This window comes from Eumetopias jubatus, unplaced genomic scaffold (assembly GCF_037043125.1).
Source record: "Eumetopias jubatus isolate StellerSeaLion01/CBP00866 unplaced genomic scaffold, mEumJub1_p1.0 scaffold_8, whole genome shotgun sequence".
NCBI lineage: Eukaryota > Metazoa > Chordata > Mammalia > Carnivora > Otariidae > Eumetopias > Eumetopias jubatus.
The window spans coordinates 41,491,413-41,513,653 of NW_028274814.1; the positions used below are offsets into that span (position 1 = coordinate 41,491,413).

The 22,241-nt window shown below is 50.8% G+C and overlaps 1 protein-coding gene across 2 annotated transcripts in view; it reads left to right on the plus strand.

The window, feature by feature from the left end:
- Positions 1 to 9,914, plus strand: part of PRMT8 (protein arginine methyltransferase 8) — a 91,876-nt gene extending 81,962 nt beyond the window's left edge. For both annotated transcript variants that reach the window (XM_088025871.1, XM_088025870.1), the window contains 2 exons: positions 8,119 to 8,240; positions 9,025 to 9,914. In XM_088025871.1, the coding sequence (XP_087881997.1) occupies positions 8,119 to 8,240; positions 9,025 to 9,108 (206 nt within the window). In that variant the 3' untranslated portion in view covers positions 9,109 to 9,914. The remainder of the gene's footprint in view (positions 1 to 8,118; positions 8,241 to 9,024) is intronic.
- The last annotated feature ends 12,327 nt before the right edge of the window (positions 9,915 to 22,241 follow it).

Genomic DNA, 22,241 nt, shown 5'->3' on the forward strand with positions numbered 1-22,241 from the left:
TGTTGAGGCTCTGCAGAAGTGACCAGGGTTGGCCTCTTCTTGGGGGCAGGACCTGGGGCATGAGCCAGGCAGGGGCCCTTGCTTGGCATCTCATAAACCTTCTCCAGCACACTTTTGGCTGCCAAAGGAGAAGGTAGATGAAAGTGGGTATGGTAAGACCAGAGCTGAGAGTGTGTGTTGGGCAGGGAGAGGCAGAGGGGGACGGCCCTGTTTGAAAGGCGCATTTGTTCTTTGAACATTTACTGAGAATACTCTGCGCGAGCGGTAAGGATACAGAGTAAGGTTTCCCTATCTTCACTGCCTCGCCCTACCATAGGATTCAACGGGTCTCTCAGTAGGCTGCAGCCTATGTCTCTGTCTCCTTCTTTTCTTTGTTGCTTCCACCCCAATCCTTCCTTCATTGAGTTCCTGACACTGTTCCTCAAAGCCCACCTGTTCTAGAAGCACAATAAAACTCCCTCCCTGCCCAGCTTCAGAGGTGTCTCATTTCCTGTAGCAGATGACCCCAAATTTCTTAGCCTGGTGAATGGGGGTTCCATGACCCAGCCCTAGCCCACCCTGTCACCTCGCTTCTCACTGGCCCTCCTTTGCTTTGCCCTCTTCCCTTGTCCCTTCACTGCACAGACAGCCTAGTCATACTGAACACCTTGCTGTCCCCGAACTTAGCAAGGCTTCTTAAGTCTCTAGGCCATTGTCTCTGCATACTCCAACCCCTTGTTCATCCAGGTGCACCAGGGGACAGGAGGGTCTTTGGTCAGAGACTGTTGTCATCTCCTTCCTCCCCTATTTGTCTGCTAGGGCTGCTATAACAAAGTACTACAGGCCGGTGGCTTAAACTACAGAAATTTATTTCTCATAGTTCTGCAAGATCAAGGTGTCGGCAGGTTTGGTTTCTCCTGAGGCTCTCTCCTTGGTTTGCAGGTGGCCTCCTGCTCTCTGTGTCCTCACATGGTCTTTCCTCTGTGTGTGTGCGCTCCTGGTATCTCTGTGTGTGCCCTAATCTCTTTCTAGAAGGACACCAGCCACACTGGATTAGGGCCTACCCAAAGCCCTTATTTTAAAGGCCTCTTTAAAGGTCCTATCTCCAAATACAGTCATATTCTGAGGGACAGAGGCTTAGGCCTCAGCTCCAGATCCTCCCTTCATGAATTGCGGGGGACACAATTCAGCCCCGAACACCTCCCCCATCCCCGCCCCTCACCTGGCCAATTCCAGCACAGGCCTCATCTCTCACCTCAGTTATTACTTGATGCCCTCCTTCGCTCCTGGTCAAGGTTAGGCATCCTTCTTGGAGCTCCCTAATATCCTGTGCTTATGTCAGTCATTCATGGTGATGTAAAAAAAGGGGGTATAAAAAGTCAAGGAAAAAGTCCTCTTTCCATTGCACCCAGCCCTGTGCCTCAGGGACATATGTTAATGATTTCTTTTACCCTCCCCAAACATTTCAATGGTACAGAAGCACATGGCTTTTTATTTGAAATACTTCTCACATAAAGTTGCAAAAATAGAACATAGAGCTCTGTGAACCCTTTACCTAGCTCGCCCATTGGTGGCATCTTATGTAACCACAGTACCACATCCAAACTACACCTTTTTTAAAACATCGGATAGCTCATACTAAACACGCTGCCCTCTGACACCTTGTCTTTATTTAACAATATATCTTGGAGAGCCTTCCACAGATTCACAGACGTAGCTAGTGTATTTTTTTTTTTTTTGAAACAACTACACAGGATTCCAGTGCCAAATGTACCATTGTTTATTCAATATTTTTACTCTTTTTATGCAATTCTCAGTCTCCCCATGGGCTGGGGTCACATCTCATGAATCTCTGCCCTGCTGACATCTACAGTAGTGCTTGGCTCGCAGTAGGTTCTAAACAAATCTCCATCCAATGAGTATATCAAGATCCAAGTCCTGCCCTTGGGAACATGTTCATATTGATCATGCCTGTGAAGTCCTCTCGGGAAGTGGGAGCACTTTGTCAGGGGCAAGTGAGCGTGTATGTGGCAGGGGTCAATGGGTTCTACCAGAATCTGAGAATATGATTATTCACTTCCTGAGCCTTGGTGACAATGATCCTCTTTTACCTGTGGACAGAGGGGGCAAGAGATTTATCTTACCCATCACAGAAGGGCTTTATCCAGAACTGGTGTCTCCTGACCACCAAGACCACAATCTTCCGGTGTCCATCATCCAGGCTGTCTTGGGGAAAACCAGAGACCCCCCCCCTCAACTGGGGTCATTTTTATCTATTACCTTTCTTAGAGGGGCAGCAGATGAGATTGTCTTCCTGGTGGTAAAGAATAGCCTGGACGGGGAAGGGAAGTTTTACCTGGACCTTGAAGGATGGGTGAAACCCAGCCTCACAGTAGGGGTTAAGGCAGCAGCGGGAGGGCTGATCAGGAGCCTGCTTGACAGATGGTAAGGGTTTGCTCTCAGCATTCAAGTCTCCAACCCACTGGTGCAGTTTCTTCCTATTCTGTGGTCACAGCCCCACTATAGTTCCTCACAAGTCCCTATGAGAGAAAGGACAAGGACTGTGTTTCATAGGCTCAAAGACCGTGGGTCTAGATCAAGGTCTGAGCTCACTCGTCTGTCTTTTTGCAACTATGGTGTTATGTTGCCTCCTCTTTGCACAGAACCCCAGAAACTCAGGTCTCAAAGGTCACCCAGAGGTCTTGCAGTTTTCCATTTCCCTTCTCAAAGTGTGGTCTGTGGCCAGCAGCTTCAGCATCATGGTGGGAACTTGCTAGAAATGCAAATTCTCAAGACTTACCCGAGACCTTCTGAATCAGAAACTTGGGGATGGGGCCCTCCAGGTGATTGTGATACACAAATCAGTCTGAGAACCACTGCCCCTGTGCACAACGGCTTGAACAAGATGATTGTGAATTTGGCTCCCGCTGATGCCTTTCTGGAAAGATAATTCCATCTCCTTACTACGATATGCCCTCTTTTCTCATCAAGGCCTGTGTCTTCTGTCTGACGTAGGTCCCTCTCGATGCAGCATCCCCATATGTTTAGAGATCAGGGGAAATAATTTGTTAAGCTGATTCTTCAGCTGCCTGTGGAATGTCCACTGGGGGTTTTGCTACCAGGTAGTGTGGGTTTGGCAGTGGGCTTTTCAGACCCTCTGAACTCTGACCACCTAGAAAAGAGTATTTACTTTTTGTTTTTAAGGACCTCAGATGCACAGAATTAGATTAATCCTAATTCCTGGTTCATGACATCATTGGGTCAGACACAGTTCACTTTTTGCTTGTTTATTTATTAATATAATGAACACCTGTGAACTCACCGCTAACTCAGTAACTAGAATGTAAATAACGTATTATTAACTAGAATGCAATAGTAACTGGAAAGAAATGTATTATTGTTATTAGAATGTAAATGCATTATTTAATATCAAGAAATAAACTATTACTAATTAGAATATAAGTGTTAACCGGAAATACATTAGTGGCTATAATACTATTTATAATCAATAAGTAAATTAATTCACAGTCACGTAATTAATCCCTGTGAGCTCACCACATAATTAAACAGATGCTCCACCCCATCTCATCACACCCCTCCCATATTGCCTCTAGATGAACATTATTCCGAATGATTTTGTGTTCTTTATCCCCTTGCTATTTTAAAAAAGTTTGATCGTATCTATGTGTACGTCAGAACACTGTATTGTTTGGTCTCAGCTATTTTTGAACTTCATGCAGAGTGTAGCCTGCTGTATGTGGCCCCTTCCCATCAATTATCCGCCGAGCTTTGTCTCAGCCCAGCCACAGCTAGCTCTGGCGGGCCCACTCAAAAGCACATCACGTAGCATGCAGCTTGAAGACAATCCCTGTTAATGGCTCTCCCGTCTCCTCTCTGCAGCTTCAGGCAGAAGCTGTCGAAAATGGGCACAGGAGCCCAGGGTTCCAGGCTGTGCCAGCCAGTGGGCATGGCTGCCCCACACCTTGGCCACATCCTCAGTGGGTGGGGAACTGGGACCCTTGGGCCAACTGGAGTGCGTGGAGGGGCAGTTGCTTGAGTAGAAGCAGGCCTGGGTTGGAGTCTTCGTTTTTCCAGGAGTCAACCAGGTATGGCGGCCAGACATAGGAGATGGGCTTTGAGTAGTTTACTTTCTGGGACTCTGGCTTGTTATTTGTGAGATGATGTGGTTGGACCGAGATGCCTAGCAGCCCCTTCCCACTTTACTATCCGGTGACATTGAGTCATTGTAGCAGGTCAAAGAAATTTCTTGGTGCATAGTCTTTCATTCTCCAAAAAACTTCTGACCCCCCGGGGAATAAAATTGCAAATTGATAGCCAGGAAAAGTACTAAATTTCAGGAAAAGCTACCAGCCACTTAGACACTGGGAAATGAAACGGGGAGCAGGATTCCACTCCCTTTCTGAAAGCACCAGGAAAAATCTTCTTGTGAGGGGCCCTTGCCATTCATTCCCGCAGCCCCCTGAGCTCTGCACCCCTGTCCTTGGTCAGGAGGATGACCCAGCGATCTGAGTGTCTTCTTGCTGAGGCTGCAGGGTGTGAAGGGAGGCAAGGCTGTACAGGTTGCTGTTTCCCAAATTTAGAACTGTAACTGGCACATGATAGGCATCCTGAATTGATGTCTGTTGAATGGAGGAATGCATGCTGCTGGGGGCAGTACTGGTCACACTCACTTAAAATGTAGAACAAAAGCTGTCCATAATCCAGAGCCCAGAGAGACTGGGAAGGGGAGGGAGAAAAGGAGAGGTTGGCGTGTGGGGTCAGGATATTAAGAGTATAAAGAGATCTTCATAACAGGGAAAGCTGAAAGTCAGGCACATGATCTTGAAGGTTATAGTTGGGGCAGGGGAGGGAGGGAAAGACTTAAGAACTCTTGATGTCATCCACAGCCCTGTGTTGTGTACTCACCCTTGCACCTAGAACCTTTCTAGATCCTTCCCCAGGACCTTCTACACTGCTAGAGTGAGGCAGCACAGCTTTGCAGGTCAGAACCATAGATTATGGATAAATAAAATTATATATACCACTTCCCATAGTGATTATATGGGAATTATATTATAATGGCTTATTATATTATAATGGCTTAGTGATACCCTCACATTGGCCTAATGTGTCATAGGATGACTATATAATTTATCTTTCAATTAAGGACACTTCTGATAGTGAAAGGGAGAGCTATTCATAGTTATGCCACAAAGACAAGTAACCTGGAGTTGTCTTGGGCAGAGCAGGAGATTTGGTCACCCTTAGTATACCCTTTCCCCCTTGTCATCCCATCTAATCCTAAAAGTACCCAGGGAGATCAATATCACGCCCCACATTCTGCAGATATAGCAAATGAACCCCAGGGTCATAGTGCAAACACATGGCAATGTGGAAGCAGGAAACTGGGCCTGTTGTTGCCTATTTAATGTCCTTTCCACTCTTGCCCATCTGGAGATGTTATTAGATGCAAAAGAGTGGGTTTGCACAGTGATTTCAGCCATGCTGTATGTCTACAACATCTGGGGGGAGATTTTTAAGTCTTGGCAAGTCTGCTCCCTTCATGTCCCCCAGAATGACTGAATTCAAGTCTCAGGAGTAGAGTCAAGACATCTGAATTTTAATCAGTTTCTCCTGGATACCCCGACAGAGTATTAGTATTGTGAAAACTGGTTTAGATAATTAGTCCACAGCTAATGGACCCATCACAGAAATGAAATGTTTGGGGAGGTTCTCAAACTTTTGATGTTGATGGCAAAGGGAAAAAAAATCACTTTCCTCCAACACAAGGCTGGCATATATTTTGGACAACCATCAGACCCTCCCAGGCTTGATGTCTGCCAACCTTGAGCCAGCAAAATCTCTGGGACTCTCTTAAGGCATCTGATTAGGTGACAGAAGGAAGCTGCTTGAATCTCCTTGCCTGAAGGTCTTTAAGAACAGGAGAGAGAGACACCTGTCTGAGCTGGTGTAGGAGGATGTGGGGGCAAGAGGGCTGTCAGTCATATGCTGCCATTTTCTGCACACACCAGAGACTATCTTTTGACAATTCATTTAGTTACAGTTGGCGGGGAAGATGCTGGGACAGGGGGACTTTGTCCGTAGACAGCAGTATGCCTTAGAGGCCATGAAGGCTGGATGTGTTTGGGGATCTAGGATCTGAGAGGCACAGACTGCACATTCATGATCCTCCTTTGAGCTTTTCCAAGCGCTCAGGCTGCTTTTCCCCCCACCATGACTTTGAGTTTGTGTTAATCTCCTAAATGCACACATTGAAGGCTACACGAGTCTTTAACCAAACCACTGACCTTTGATCAGGCCAGTTCATTGCAAAGGGTGAAGAAAGACAGACTCTTCACTACCATTTAAATAGGTCCTGGGGTTTGTAAGATCTTAGAGGTGACCTGGTCTGGCTCAGTGCATGATAAATCCCGTTAGTGGTTGTTGTAGGAACACCTCGAGGCTGGACCTCAGGTAGCTCAGACGATTGCAGAACAGCCCTGATTTTTCCTGATGAATTAAAAATCTGCCCTCTAGTAATTCCCAGTCTCTAGACTTTGTTCTGTTTCCAACGCCATATATAATGCCACATGTAAATCTTTCCATATGACAGCTTTTGAAGTATTTGAAAGGCACTTCTTATATTCTCCCAAGTCTTCTCATCTTTAGCTCTGGTCCTAAGCAAAGAGAAAATCAGTATTAAAGAGTCCTACATCCAGGTGGTGGAAGGTAAGATCCTAAAGGGCCAAGAGGAACTTACTATAATGGCTTCTTCTACTATCTATAGTTTTCAAAGCCTCCATTGTAATTGAACATCTGTGGGTACCCTGAAGCATAACGAAGGGTCTACTCTTTGGGTTTTTGCCATAGCTCATTTGTTCAGCTCTTACAGATCTAGCAAGTGTGGTGGTAGGCACCAAGGACGTCACAGTCAAGAAGCCTGGCAGGGCACCTGTCCTCATGGAAGTTGTAGTCCTATGGAGGAACAAACAGCTGAAAAAAGACAAAGGCCTTTATGCTGTAGTGTGATAGACATTGTGGTAGCATAAGCCCAGGGTGGGCCGTCAGGCAAGACTTCCCAGAGGAAGTGACAGATGAAGAAGGGAGAGCCTGCTGGACAGGGAGGGAAGAGTATGCCAAAGATAGCTGGCGCTGAGGAAGATGGCCCATAAGCAGGACCCCTCATTTGGCTTTTGAGCACACAGTGTGTCGAGAGAGGCTGGTTGGGATTTAATGGCAAATACAGGGGAGGCGCCAGCATCGGTGCAGCTCTGGATCCTGCAGGAGTGTGCTGTGAACCAATGGTGGGTCTGTGGGATGAGAATTATGCCCCATTTCTTCTTTTAAAGATTTATTTATTTATTTGAGGGGGAGGGGCAGAGGGAGAAGGAGGGAGAAAATCTCAAGCAGACTCCCTGCAGAGCACAGAGCCTGATGTGGGGCTTGATCTCAGGACCCCAAGATCATAATCTGAGTCAAAACCAATAGCTGGACACTTAATCAACTGAGCCACCCAGGCGCCCCATCCCTCATTTCTTTTTGATCCAGTTAGGAGGACACTGCTGAAACCCCACAGCTGGCCTGGGCCAAGGGTACTAGGTTTGGTTCTAGGGCAGAGAGGTGGCAAGGAAAGCTAATTGTAGGATGGGGATGTCAGTGGGACACTGGTTTAGCTCTGGAATTTGCATACGTGATGTCATTTAAGGAGAGCCAGGATGGCCTACTCTACAAATCTCCCCCTTACACTATCTGAATGTCTTCCCTCTGTTGAATTGATTAAAAACAGTAGCATTTTGAGTTTCATTTGCGTTAATGAGTTTAGTTGGTGAGAGGTATTCATCCCACCCCTTGGAATGAACTTGTAGTACCAGCATCTTTCTCTTCTGATTTCCTGGAAGATCAGCAGCCCCGAGGAGATGGGGATTCGATGGAAGGAGGAGCACTGGGGCCGAGGGAAGATTTCTGGGGCTTGGCGGCAGGCTATAGCGGCTGGGCACCAACCCTGCAAGAGTGCTGGGTATTGGTTCAGTGAATCCCAGGAGAAGCCCAGCAACTTCTAGGCAGGGTCTCAGCCTCAGACCTTCTGGAGATATCTTCTCTGACCCTTCCTTCCCACCTCCCCTATTCTTCTCCCCTCAGCCCCCGATGCCCCCTACACCCACTGGAAGCAGACTGTCTTCTACTTGGAAGATTACCTCACTGTCCGGAGGGGCGAAGAAATCTATGGGACCATATCCATGAAGCCAAATGCCAAAAACGTGGTGAGTGCTGAGGCAGTCTCTGTCTGGGCCAGGGTCAGAGAGAGGAAGGGACCCATGGAGCTGGCTCCCTGCAGCTTCCAGGACCCTCTTGCCCAGGTGCCCGAGTGTCTTGTGCACAACCAGACAAGGTATTGGGGTAGGGGCAGTAGAAAACCGGGTTTGGATCTGACCAGGTGTCATTGAAGGCTTCCAGCCGTGGCCCCTTAACTCTCAAAGATGACAGATTTTTCTCAAGATTTTTCTCAAGTCCCTGCTTTGGACTTTCAGCCTTGAGGACAGCTTCCAGTTCTTCATCCAGGGGGCTTTGAGCACGGAGGCTGTTGCCATGGGTTTCAGCTCATTTAGAACAAGCCAAGCCAGGACATAACAGTTTCTGGTGGCCTGGAAGATGTTTGGTTCACATATCGTCAGTGGCCCTGGTGGGTTGGGGATCAGGTGATTCTTTTTGAGTAACCACAGGTGCAAGCATGTGTGTTGAAAGAGTCTAGAGAATGCTTTGAGGGTTGTGCCACAGAAGACTCAACCACCCCATTCTGTTTTCTCTCAGGATGAAATCAGAGGGAACATTTCTATATTATAACAGGAAGGGTTTAGGTTCGAAATCAAAGCACTTCCTGTGAGGATAATGGGACACCAGAATAGATTCCCGAGGGCTGTTCGTGGGAACCCCTTAGCTAGAAAACCTTAGAAACACGGTAGTTGCCCATCCCCCTGCCTGCAGGAGTGGGAGGCGCTCAACTCGCTTGCTCCCACACTAATGTTGGGTCCCTTCACTCCTTTGCAGCGAGACCTCGATTTCACGGTAGATTTGGATTTTAAGGGACAGCTGTGTGAAACATCTGTATCTAATGACTACAAAATGCGTTAGCACACGTGGGAAGCTGCAGCGAGTGAGCAAGAAGAGAAACTCTTCCCTCGATCTGCGGCTCTGTAACAAGGAATACCGTTTGCAGGACTACACACTTGAAAACCAGAGTTTTAAATTCTGCCTTGAAGATTGGTGAACTCACCAGGGCTCCCGTGGGCCCTGCCGCTAGGACAGAGAGCCTCCAGCTCCCCAGCTCGACTCTGGGAGCCCTTCACCGAGGCTTTGTTGTCGCCGACAAAGAGCAATCTCCAGTGTGATGGCTGGGGCCCCGAGGATGGAAAAGTACACACGTATACCCATTGTCCTCCTTAACTGTGAATCTCCGGAACTTCCAAGTTTTGCATGCTGCAGGCATCTAGGACAGATTGCTTCACTAGAACCTGGAGACATAGTGTCTTTGATAGCATAAGCCAGATTACCCGTCTGCGTGGTGCCGTGTGCGTGCGTGCGTGTGTGCGCGCCTCCAGCGGATCCATTAGTTTCTCTACCCACAACACCTGTATATGCATGCATATACAACCACGTGGGTGTATTTCTGTGTTCATTCAGGGTGTGTGTGTGTGCGTGTGTATGTGTGTGTGTGCGCAGAATATATATTACTCTCAGAGGAGATTCTGTTGCTTTTGAATAGGAATTTGTTTTGTGATTAGTTCTCCCCCTTCCCCGTCCCTTACAGATGTTAAGCAGCTATGAAACGTTCTCTGTACTAGCTCTGGCCTCCTTTTGACTAGACTGTGGCTCTGAACCCTGAGCATAGTACCACGCACTCTGTTGGCACTCAATAAATGCACATGAGAGCGAATCAATTGCCTGGCTGTGTTCCTGGTGCTCTGGGCTGGGAGGGCTTGGGAGGACATCAGAGGCCCCACAGGCACAGGAGATCCAAGGAGCAATGGATGCTGCTCCCAGCTCCCAGAAGGCAGCTCATGGTAGAAGCAGCCGTGAAAGTCACGACTGGTTCAAGGGCATGTTCCCTGCAAACTCTTAGGGGGCTAGGAAGAGGGACTCAGCAGTGAGGTGGGGGGGATGTGAGCTAACCAAGAACGCTCTAGAATAGGAGGCTACATGTAGCCTGGAGGGAGGCCAAGCTCAGGAACAGGAGAACCTGGGATACGTGTCCTGCTGGGAGGGCCCAGCAAAAGCAGGAGATGGTGGTCCTGGGTCCCTGGGGTGAAACTGGGGCAGGGTATGAGTGGAAGGCTAGTGGGGAGATTGTTCTTGTCCGAGGTGCTGAATGTTTGCAGCACTGCCCAGAGTCTCATCCCTGCTCCCTCACCCCTGGCCAGTGGCTGGACTGGCCTGCCACCCTCTGCACCAACAGGAGCTCACCCACCTTGGCGGGGGCCTTCCCACTGAGCTCCAGTGAGACTGGATCCTAGGATGGTACCCCAGGTTCTTACTGCATCTCCTCCCCCCCTGCATGGTTGGTAAATCTCCAGTGCCCTCAACTTCTTCAACCCTGCCACCTCCCAGATTCTAGACTCTGGTTCCATCGTGGAGAGGGCAGAACCAGATGAGCGATTTCTGTGGTTGGGAACAATCACCTGAGGGAAAGACATGGGCCTTACCTGTGGGCAGGGACCCAGGCCTAGCTGCCTTGACGATTCCATTGCCAAGGAGCCTGAGGGTCTGCCTCTTTGTGTGTGGGAAGAAACAGGGCCGGGATCCTGGGCCATGGAGGTGTAGGCTTGTCTCAGTGGACCTTGGGCAAGTCACATCACTTTCCTTATTACCACTGAGGAAAAGGAGCTGGACCAGGTGAATGTTTTCCACACTGTGTCTTGGGGAACCCTAGGGCTTGGGAGAGGTGCCACGTCGAGGTGGGCAGAGCTCTGGATTTCCCTCTCCCCAGATTAAAAAAAGAAACAACCCAATGCTTCCCTTGTCTGTTTTAATTTTCTTTGGGAAAAGGATTCTACTACTCAAAATAAAAATGAAATAAGGAAATGAAAAGGAACCAAGACCAAAACCAAACACCTCTGAAAATGACATATCTAGGTGACCCTGGAGTCCCCCTGGCCATAATACTCTGAGGTCAGTGGATTCTTGGATCCTCTCTCTCTGTCTCTCTTTCCTTCTCTCCCACTGTGAGTTCTGTGCAATTTCACCGGAAACTGCCCCCAAGCAGCATTTGGGTCTCGGCTGGGTGCCCACCACTTGGCCCAGAACCACATTTTCACCCTCCTGCGTCTTTATGTTATCTCTTGCCCCCATCAGCTCTGAAATAGTCTCTCTGGAACCACTGTCACTCAGAAAGGGGGACAGGCTTTGTGGGCAGATATGGGTTCTTTGCCTGGATTTTAAAAGGGGCCTCCTGAAGGCACACATAGCTCTGTGGGTGCTCTCCTTGGCAGGGAAAGTGAATTTCAGTCCCCCCTGTCCCTTGGTCTGGTGCAAAACCTGCACAACAGTACTCAGGTGCCCCAAGAAAAGCTATACTGGGCCTGTCGGAGCCCGTATTTGTTTCCCTCTAGCTAGTAGAAGGCTGCCCTGCATTCCAATTCTGAGTCAATCATACTTTCCATTAGAGACCTGTCGGCAAAACTTGCAGCCTCCATCTAAGTGTGGTAACTGAATCTCCGTAGGATGGAAGTCAGTGTACTTTGCCAGGTACGGTGAAGAGTTTTGATCTGGTTTGGGTTTGGGTTATTCTTTAGCTTCTGAGACAGGTGATCTCATCTGCATCATCTCCCCTGGGAGAGACACTCCAGGTGCTGGGAAGAAAGAAGGGCCCTTTGGAGGTAGTGGGTGGAGCCTAACGGGCCCCAGATGGGGGAAGGTAGAGGAGCACTTGGCTTGGCTGCTGGTGGGACATCCTGGGGCTGGCAGTGCCTTTGAGAATGATGAGTGACTCCAGCAGCAGTGACCCCTACCCTTCCATAATGTACTTGTTGGCTTCCCCGGAGTCCTGGAGTTAGGGCTAGAGGCACCCCCACCCATTCTGTAGCAGGGACCCACTGAGGCCCCAGGAGGAGGAGTGGGGCTGTAGCAGAGCTGAGCTGGGACCTCAGTCCTGCCCAGTGGGCCCTCCACCGCCCGTGCGGGTCCCTCTGAACCCAGGCCTGCAGGCCTCTCCTTGCACCTGGACATCACGTAGTCCATATGTTAGACAAGAAGCACAGAAAAGCTTGAGGGGACAGCGGTGAATGTGTTTGGAGAGGGAAGGGGGCTTGAAGAAGGACATGGGCGTGGGGGTACCCCAGGGGGCATTTGAGGGAAACGCATTAGTGGCTTTTCACTGTGGTGGCACTTGGGGAATGCCTATCTTCTGCCTTTCCTTGGGCAGGGAGCCCAGCCAAGTTCATGGAGGATTCCATCCATGGTCAATGGGTAAAATTGTACATTCGCAGGAGCCAATCAGGATGATGACACCCCCCCCGGGGGGGGCTCCAGGCATCTGGGGCCTGTAGGCATCCCTGACATCGCTGGGGGACAGGGGAGGACTGGGCTGAGCGGAGGCCCAGAGGTCCTTCAGGCCTCTCCAGCCACCAGAAGAGAAGGTCACCCCTGCAGCTTGCCCCGGCCCTGGGTCTCCAGCCCCTGCTGCGCCATTCCCATCTCTGCTCCTGGGCTGCAGGGGTGAGGCCTGGGGAGGCAGGAAGGAGCACCTCCACAGCAGCCCCTTCCTCCCGCCCACGGGAATGCTCTAATGGGAACTGTAATTTCCTTCTGATTCAGTGGAAAATAAGCAATATCTGCTTGGAACCCGTTCTGAATCCAAGTTGGTGTGTGAGATGGGGTCTCGGCATGACAACGGAGGCGTGGCAAAGACGACTTCACTTATGAAACCTCTTCTGTCCCCTGACCCTACCTTTTTCCCCCTTAAAGACTATACTAACTCACTGGTGGAACTCCGGTCCTCTTCTCCCCTTCTTCCTCTTTGGGGGAGCCTCTCCCTTCCGTTCCCAGCCGACTTCCCCCACACCCACAGCCCGGGGGTCGTTCTGGGGGTCTTACCTGAGCTTGTCTCCCTGAGTCACTCTGAGGGCCGTTGCAGGCATGGTCCCTCTTCGCCTTTAGAACGCGGGCTGCAGGGGCGGGAACCGGCCTCTCTCTGCCCATCCCCTTGAACAGCATGGGGTGCAGGTGGAAGGAGACGGTGACCGCCGACCGGCTTGACATCATGGAATGTGTCCAGGAGCCCTTCTAGGATTACCGGCTTCCTGTCCCTCGATGCTGCCCCTGGGGAGAGGCTGACATTTCCCTTGCTCTCGTAAAAACCACCCCATGGAGGCCATCTCCCCTGTCTCTACAGCCTTCCTCCCCCTGGGCACAACAGCTGGAGCCCCACCTCGAGGCCCTGCCTGAATCGGGACCTCTGCAACACAGCTCAGTTAAGCCCATTCTCATGCCTGGGATCAGCCACCCAGCTAAGAGCCTGTCCTCAGCCTAGGGGCCAGCTGTGATCATGGGGTGATCTCCTATCTTTCGTTTTTGGGTCTCTGTTGTCCTCACACACCCCCACCCCCGCACCCCCCCGCCACTGCACAGAGGGCCCCCACCTTGGGTTCTGGAGCCCTGTTCCTGAAGACAGATTTTTCTGGGTCCCTGCCTGGAGTCTTGAAGAGCTCCTCCCTGCATACCGGGCTTCTGAGCACAACTCCACCCATGTGGCCCTCCAGCTTGCCTTAGACCCTCGGGCCTCCACAGGCTTCCCCCAAACCCTTGGCCTGTGGTCTTGGGACTGCCAGGGTAAGCCTGCTTGAGGATGGGTGATCTCCTCACGCCGTCCAACCACATCTAGCGCCTCCCAGGCTGCCCAGAGCCCAACCCATGGGAAGCAACGAGCTCATATTCAGCTCAGGCTCAGACACAACATGTTCAACAATCAGAAGTTTGGCCAACAAGCATTTATCAGCTACTTAACGGGCTCCTGACCCTGAGCTAGGCAATGGCAGGCAGCAGTGTCAGCAGGCACTGTCCCTACCCTCATGGCCGCACCGGCTGCTTGTCAGTCTCTGGGCAGGCTGGGCTCACTCCTGCCCCCAAACTGAGAAATGAGGTCCCCCAGCCACCTCCCTCAGCAGCCCACTCTACCCCATCCCACCACATCCGTAGTCTGAGCCCAGCTCAGTGTCACAGGCTCTGTCAGGCTGGGCGGTGAGGTTTTAGCCTCCTTAGCATCTCTCAGTCACTAAGCTTATGAAACAGAAGGAAAATATGCTATCTGTGAATCCCATAGAAGGACCCAGTCTGTCATTTTCAGAGAATGACAGCACTCAAGGAGGCCCGGGACCCTTTTTGATCCTAACCATAGGTCATTTATCACAGCAGAAGTGGAAAGGGTCTTTCCCAAATACTAGGCTCCAGCTAGCATCTCAGCTTCAGGGGCAGCCAGAGCAAACTGGCCAGACTCCCCAGAGGCTACGTCACCTGACCCAGGCCCTGCTGTGCCCCATTCAAAGGGAAGCATCCATCACTGGACAACTCTGCCACATGCCGTGAGGATTGGAGCCAAAGACTGAGGCAAACCCCAGTGGGGCCGCTTACTAACTGTGTGACTTTGGGCAAGTCACTCCACATCCATGAGACTCAGAAAGAGATGACCTGGAGGAAATGAGATTAATATAAAGCATGTTTGGAATGTGCAAAGCGCAATCGCAATTCCAGTTATAATTGCTATTTTAATAATATTTCTGCCCTGCATGCCAACTCGGTTATTGAGAAGCATGCCTGGGTGCCAGTGCCTGTGGGCCTCTGAAGGTCCTGGGGGCGGCAGGCTCTGCTGTCAGAGCCAAGGTCAGCAGCTGGCGTGGCCCCAGGCCTGCAGGCTGGTCACTGTAGGTGACACACATGTAGGGTTCCTGCCAAGAGCCCTGGGCAGAGCGGCCTGCTTAGTGGCTCCTGTTCATTAGCTCTTAAAGGCCTCACAAGTGGTTTGTGGAGATCTCCCAGACCTCCAGCAGGAAGTGACTGACTGACACCAACAGCACGTGTCCTTCCATTAGAACGAAAAGATCCTCAATCAGCGAGATGCCATAGCCCCACCTGGGGCACTCTGGTCAGGACCCCCCCCTTCTGGCTCTCTCCACCTGCATTTCCAGGCACAAGGACTTCCTGGTGACCTTGAGACGGAGCCTAGAGTCTATGTCTAGTGCATGGTTCACAACCCCCGGAAGAAGAGCAGTAGCAATCCAAAATGTTCACTTTACTCTGGAATCTGACACATGTTGCTATTCCCAGGAGACTTTTCCTCTAGTGGTATTTGGGTTGTGATTAATAATGTATTGAGTTTGTGTACTCAGAGCACCTATTCTCTTCGAGGGCCAGGGTTAGTGGCTCGGGAGTACTCTCTGGGCCTGGCAAGAGGGATGAGGGGGGGCGAGGCTGGGAGCCTCATCTGGACTGCAGTAACGATGGAAATGCTTAGATGAGAGCTTTCTGTCTCCACTTAATAGGAAATAACCAGCCACCTCCCCAGTGTCACAAATTGTCATCAACGTGGCTGAGGCACATGCCACTGTGGCATTGTGAGTCAGAAGGCATTAGAAGAACAGAAAAATAGGGCTCCTTCTCTGTGCCCAGGGCAAGGATTGAGCCTCCCAAGAGAACATCAGTGCAGGGAGGAAGGAGCAAAACCCAGAGATGCCGAAATACTCTGTTGCACACACTGCCACATGTCACCACACAACATGGAAATCTATTTGAGGGCAGGAGAGGGTACCCTTGCCACTTGTTGTCTGGAGACTGGGCATGGCTTTCGGATCAAGCACGGGATGCTACTTCATCTGCAGCACGAGGACTGTGGTTCCAGTCCCAGTTGGAACCAGGAGAGCTAAGCAAGTAGTTTTTCCTAACATCCCCCCTTCCGCAGAGATTTCTTGAGTCCCTCCCGTGTAGCAGACACGACGCTAGGCACTGGGAACACAGGAGTGAGCAAAACAGATGCATCTGCCCTCCTGGAATGTACAGGAAACGGGAGGAGCAGAACCTGGACAAGAATGATAATATGATGGAAGAGGAAAGGCGGAGGCTGAGGGAGTAAGAGCCTCTCTGGGGGCGCCTGGGTGGCGCAGCTGGTTAAGCTTCCTCCTCTTGATTTTGGCTCGGGTCATGGTCATGATCTCAGGGTCATGGGATCAAGCCACACAGGGCCTCCACACTCATGGGAGTCTGCTTGTCTCTTTCTCCCCTCTGCCCCTCCCCCTGTTGCACTCTCTCTCTCAAATAAAGAAATCTTTTTTTTTTTTTAATTTTTTAAGAGAGCCTCTCTGAAGATACGACTTTAAGCAGGAGCTCACAAAAGCAGAGGGGCAAGGCAAGGGAGGGAGAAATGGGGAAACATCTATGCCCAGGCCCAGCCCAAAGGCGGCCAGAGGGAGTGACACATTTGGAAAAGGGGAGAAGAGAAGAGCGAAGGCCAGGGCCAGGGGAGAGCAGTGAGAAGATACAGCCAGGGCCCACGGTCAGGAGCCTCGGGAGCTGCCATGTCAGGGAGCTATTTGCCTTGGGCACTGAGAAGCCACTGAGGGTTTAATCAGGAAAGTGACAAGACAGGATTTGCACCCCATGCACGCTCACAATTTAATGAGCTCAAGTTGGCAGTCCTTTCCCCTGGGATCTGGTAATAGACTTAACCCACTGCCTGCTTCAGAAAACCACAGACGACCACAGACAAGGTCAATGTAAATTGGACAGAGCCTCTAGGAGCCACAAGTGGAGGGTGGAGATTGAGGCTTCTCTGGGAGGCTGCTATGGAAAATGGCTTGAATACAAATTGCTTCATTGTAGGGTTGCCTTGTTCACCAATCAGGAATCCACAAAGGGGCAATTTGTACAACTCTGAGATTATTTGCATTATCCTTTCTGGTGTCATGTCATACTGTTCTCCGCACAAGGATGGCTTCCCTTCGGCTCAGAGGATGTAATTGGGAGGCGAAAGGTAGGGTTTGTATGAGGCTGGCTCTGCATCTCGGGATGGTTCTGCTGTCTCCAAGCCCCTAGGCAGCTGTTTCCAGGGGCGCATAATGCTCAGCGTTGCTTTCAACTCATAGACGGATTCTTGAAACATCTTTCCGAGGCTTCGTGGGTCATAATGGGTTTCTGATATTATGACAATTGCTTCCTGGCCACGGTCGGTTAGCTCAGTTGGATACAGCACTGTGCCTGAAGCCAAAGACAGAGGCTTCACAGATTCACCACTCAAGTTTCATGGTCATGGACGATGCCTTGAACTCCAGCCAGCCTTGGAGACAAACCGACCTGGGGCGGAAGGCTGACTCCTGCAGCCAGTGGCCCTGAAACCTGCCCTGAGTTACTGGGAGTCTTTGTTCCTGAGTGAATTCTTCCTCTGTTAAATGCGGAGAAGACTAACACTTTTCTCCAGGGTTGTTGGAAGTGTTGGACGAGATAGTCTGAGATGACCTGGGGGCTCATCCTTCGCAGCAGGCCGCCCGCCGCCCGCCGCCCGCCGCCCACAGGCGGCAATAGCTTATAAGTGGTGCTCCCTGTTTTTGGAACCAAGGGCCCCAGACGAGAACGTGCGGGGGACTCTGGGTGTAGAGTCTCTGCCCACAGGAGATGGGAATGCTTGTTTTGGGGGGCCAAAGAGAAAAAGCACACTATCCTGTTGCTTAGAAACAATTCTGCAAGTGGTTTCTGCAGAGGCCTGGATTAGGGACACCCTGGGAGGTCAGAGCAGGGCCAGGGCTTGGGGAAGCTGAGATCATTAAATGTGAGTCAGGCCCCAGGCCGCCAGCTGCGTGGGGCAGCGTTGGACCAGGACCTCATAGCTGGCCGTAGTGGCCTAACAGGACCTGTAGTCACCCGGGAGCAGAGGAGCACGGGCCACTTTGGAGCTAGGACCCCAGTTCTCCCTCTCCCGGCTACATAACCTCAGGCAAGGCAGCTAGCCTCTCCCTGCCTCAGTTTCCCTGACCTGTAACCTGGCGGTACTATTCTCAGAGGAAGGTGGGAAGGATGGAATGAGAACTGTGCCGAGGACGCAGTCAACAGGTGTATGTCCGCTATCATTGCTGATTACAGGCTTCGGCTTCGGCTTCTGCCGGGCTCTGAGCACCTCCGGGACTCGGACACGTTGGCCTCTGTGAGCCTCCCCACTTGCTCCCTGTGTCCTGTGCGGCTCTCTGTGCCCACACCTACGATGCTCTATTAGCAGTATCTGGTTTTGTGTCTGCTCCCCGCCCCAGCCCTGAGACTGCAGTCTCCTGGAGGGAAGGTTCTACAGCTCACTTATGTGTGTGCTTCAGTGTTGAGTAGAGTCCCATGGCCCGTCAGAGACATGGAGTAAATATTTGCCGAAGGGGCAGATGATGGCTTGCTGCCATGACTCTCTTGCACGTTGCCAGTTTCACCTGTTGCTCCTGCTCTTGGGACCTCCGGTGTGGCCCCCTCTAGGCCCAGGGATTCTTGTCTATGAAACGAAGGTGCTCACTGGGCGTGATCCCCAGGCGCCCCCCTCCCCTGCCCGCACGGCCGGCGGGAAGAATCTGACTCTCCCATTCTGCAGTTCCACAGCTCTTATTTTGTGGCCCTGGGCTCAGAGCTGTCCATGGAGATCCGGTGCCTGAGTTTTTAGTGGGGGAAAGGAGGAGGGCTGCTGGGCTTTTTGTGGGGTCCAGGGTCAGGGTGAGAAATATGGCTCAAGGGGGAAAATGAAGGTCCCTCCCCACTGCAGAAACACCCCCCGGAGGCTTTGCCAGTGAGCAGCCAAAGGAAACGGGAGGGGGGGCATGGATACAGGTCTTCTCTGGGTGCTTGACTGCACTTTATTAGTCTGTGACTTTCCTGAGATGGGACTATCTCTTGGAAAATCATTTTAATAACCAAGAGGAAATGGAATTAGGGGTCCTGGCTGCCTGCTGGCCAGGGCTGGCTGACTCATCCAGCCGGGGACTTCATTTCGCTCTGCTAATATTGCCTATTGATGATCTCTGATTAGATTCCCTTTCATGTGTCAGTCCCCAGAGTGTCCCCAAACAAGGAGACCTGTGGAGAGGTGGGCTTCTGAGGAAATTGAGGGAAGGGGTGGGAGGAGGGCTGCACAGGTGTTCAGGATCCAGGGTGGAGGGGGGGCTGGGATTGACAGGCAGCAGATGGAAGCGGAGGGCAAACAATGTGGTCACATCTAAGCGCAGTGACTCTGGCCCCAGACTTAAGAATTCGGGGGCTGGGCAAGTCCTAGCTCTGTTGCTCACAGCCATGCTCTGGAGAAGGTCCTCATGCTCGTAAGTCTCCAGTTCCACAGACGGAAGCTGATCTACAGAGAGCGTCGTGGAAGAAACTTGTAAACTCTAAAGTGCTGTATTAATCCTGGGTTTTCTCTTAACCCCTGCCAGTCCACAAACCACAAACTACATCTAGCTTTGACTATTTATGTGCATGGAGGAAATTCGGACCTGGAGAATTCAAAGTAGTGGATGATACAAAATCTAATTTTATTTGGCTTGAGGTTTGCAGTGTATAATCCCTAAGCCCCCACCTCCTGAGAAACCATGTTTCCTAAGGCTCACTGGATTTAATTGGAAAAAAAAAATCAGTGGTTGAGATTTAGTGACTTAAGGTATGGGATTGATGTAGCCCGGCTGGGTCCAAGGGCACAGAGGGGGTCCTTGGCTACGTGCAGGATAGAAATCAAATGCAAGGAAGTGAGAACAGAGTTTATTGAAGATACAGAGAGAGGGCAGGTACAGAGCATGTGGGAGACTCAGAAAAGAAAAGGAGAGTCTTGTCTTTGCTTGTGTCCTGGGGTTTTTATTGAGGATTGTGGTCTGGTATAAGTGTCCTCTTAGGCATCCTGGAACCGGTTCGAACAAGGATAAGGATCCAGGTGTCCTCTAGAAGTCACTTATTCCTTGGAGTCAGGAGGTCTTGGTACCAAGATGTCCAGCACCCGTGGGCTGGAATATGCACATGATGGCTTCATGGGGTCATTCTCGCCCAGTCCTTCCTTAGATGTTATCTCCTGTGCTGGATGACTTCCAAAGAAATCATTAATTCCTTGTCCTTTACAAGGAGGACACACATTATTTGCACTAAGACATGTGTAAAGTAGGGGTGCAGGTCCCAGCAAGTATAGAAGCAGGACAGAGAGCAAAAGTCAGATTTTGATGGAGCTCTTCATCTTCCCTATCCCAGAAGGAGGAAGGAGTGGCCAACCTGGGAACACACTGGGCTGTGGGAAGGCAGAGAGGGAAGCCAAGGTATAAAATGTGGCCTGGCTCACGGGCAAACACAGGTCATGTTGAAAATTGAGGTTGGTTGGTTACGAGGTTCTTTCTCCCTTCTTACCACACCCTGGTCCTCTCAGCACAGGGTCCTGGGACCAGCGCCAGAAAGCCTCCCCTGTCTTTCTGCCCTGAGTCACAGATTTGCCCCTGTCACTTCCCTGTCTAAAACCCTCCACGGGTTCCTCATCACCTACAAGATGGCATTTAAACTCCTCTGGTCCAGGCAGGCTCTCCAGGTTTGGCCTCATCCGCTTACATGCCCGGATTCATTCTCCATCCCCAACCCCAGAATCCTCACCCCACATCTGCCCATGAGCCTGGCAGGCAGCCAGCCCGGCTGGCTCCCCAAACTGCCTGCCCTCTCCCACTTCTCTTCCTGTCATCCCTACTCCCCGCTGCTCCCCTTTTTGTCTGAGGGCACAAAAGGCAGCCCCCCCCACTCCAAACCCAGGGACAAGTTAGTCTCTCACTAACTTCCTGCATTGCAGGGCATCCTGCCCTGTCCCTCTCATTTCCCATCTCTCTGCTAGTTAATTAAGTTCCACTGACTTTGGGCTCCTAGATTTTTTTCTCCATTTTTATGATCCAAGGGCATAGTGTATTGCTTGGCACGATGGCACATATTCAAACTCTCATGGAAAGCATTTCAAGCCATCAGTGGTGGGACTACTGGGGAGGGAGTCAGGGATGAAACTGGAATGGGTAGAGTGTGCAGTTTCCTCGGTATGTGTGGTACGTGTGTGTTTGGTGAATGTGTGCATGCGAGTATGAGAGTGTGTGTGGTGTGTCGGAATGTGTGTGTGAGTGTGTAATATGTGTGGTACATGTGTGAGTGCCTTGTATCTGAGTATGTGATGTGTGTGTGTGTATGGTGTGTAAGTATATGGTGTGTGTGTGTGTGAGTGTTGTGTCTGAGTGTGCAGTGTGTATGTGGTGTGTGTGGTAACTGCATGAGTGTGTGTGCCTATATGAGTGTCTGAGTGTGCGGTGTGTGTGTATGGTTGTGTGTGTGTGTGTGTGTGTGTGCGTGAGTGCTCTATATCCACAGACACATGATGAATTTGGTGTGGCACCTGAGCCCCAACTGTCCCTCGTGAGTGTAGAGCATCAGCATGTGGCTGCTCTCGAAGACCTGGTAACTGAGAGGGCATGTAATACTACGGAGGCCTCAGAACCTTGTTAGGCCATCGGCCTCACTGATGGCCTGTCGCATGGCCGTCAGCAAGTCCTTGAAATTCTCTTCAAGAATCCAACTGGAGGGAACCGCATGGGCAAAGACAGAGAGAGGTACAAAGAGCAGATCCAAGGTCAAGAAAATGTTCACACACAAGCAGAAGATTTTTCTCTTTCCATTATTCCATTCCATTATTTTTATTGCTATAATGGTAACATTAAACAAGTTTTTAAAGCTCTTTTAACTTTACTTACATCAGAAATTCTGGCGTGTGTGCGGGGGGCGAGGCGAGGATCGGCATTATTTTTTTTTTTAAATGATAAAACAAGAAGAAGTAGAATAAATAAAAATAAGCTAGTAAAGATAAAGAAAAACCACTCTGGTGATGCCAGGGGGCATCCAAGGTTGAGGACCACCAGCTGGAACCACCATGTCTGCCTGAGCCGCGGGCAGAGCAGTCAAGCCTTTTCCAGGTGAGACAGTTCTCCTGGCCTCCCCACTGCAGCCCCAGAGCCGGCCACTGCCCCACAGGCAGAGGACATGCGGGCGGCCCATTTGTCAAGTCTCAAAGAGATGGCACTCAGGGCTTAAAGGGAATATGACTTAAATTATAGCTGGAGAAAATTGGGCTAGGTCAACCAAAGTGGGCCAAGGCCCCAAAGAGGGTCCCCAGTGAATATCCGGGGACAGACCTGCTGTGACCAGAGCCTGAGAAACTCTCACAGGAGGATTGCTGGGGGCTGTGGGGCTCTGGGGTAGCAAATGGCCTT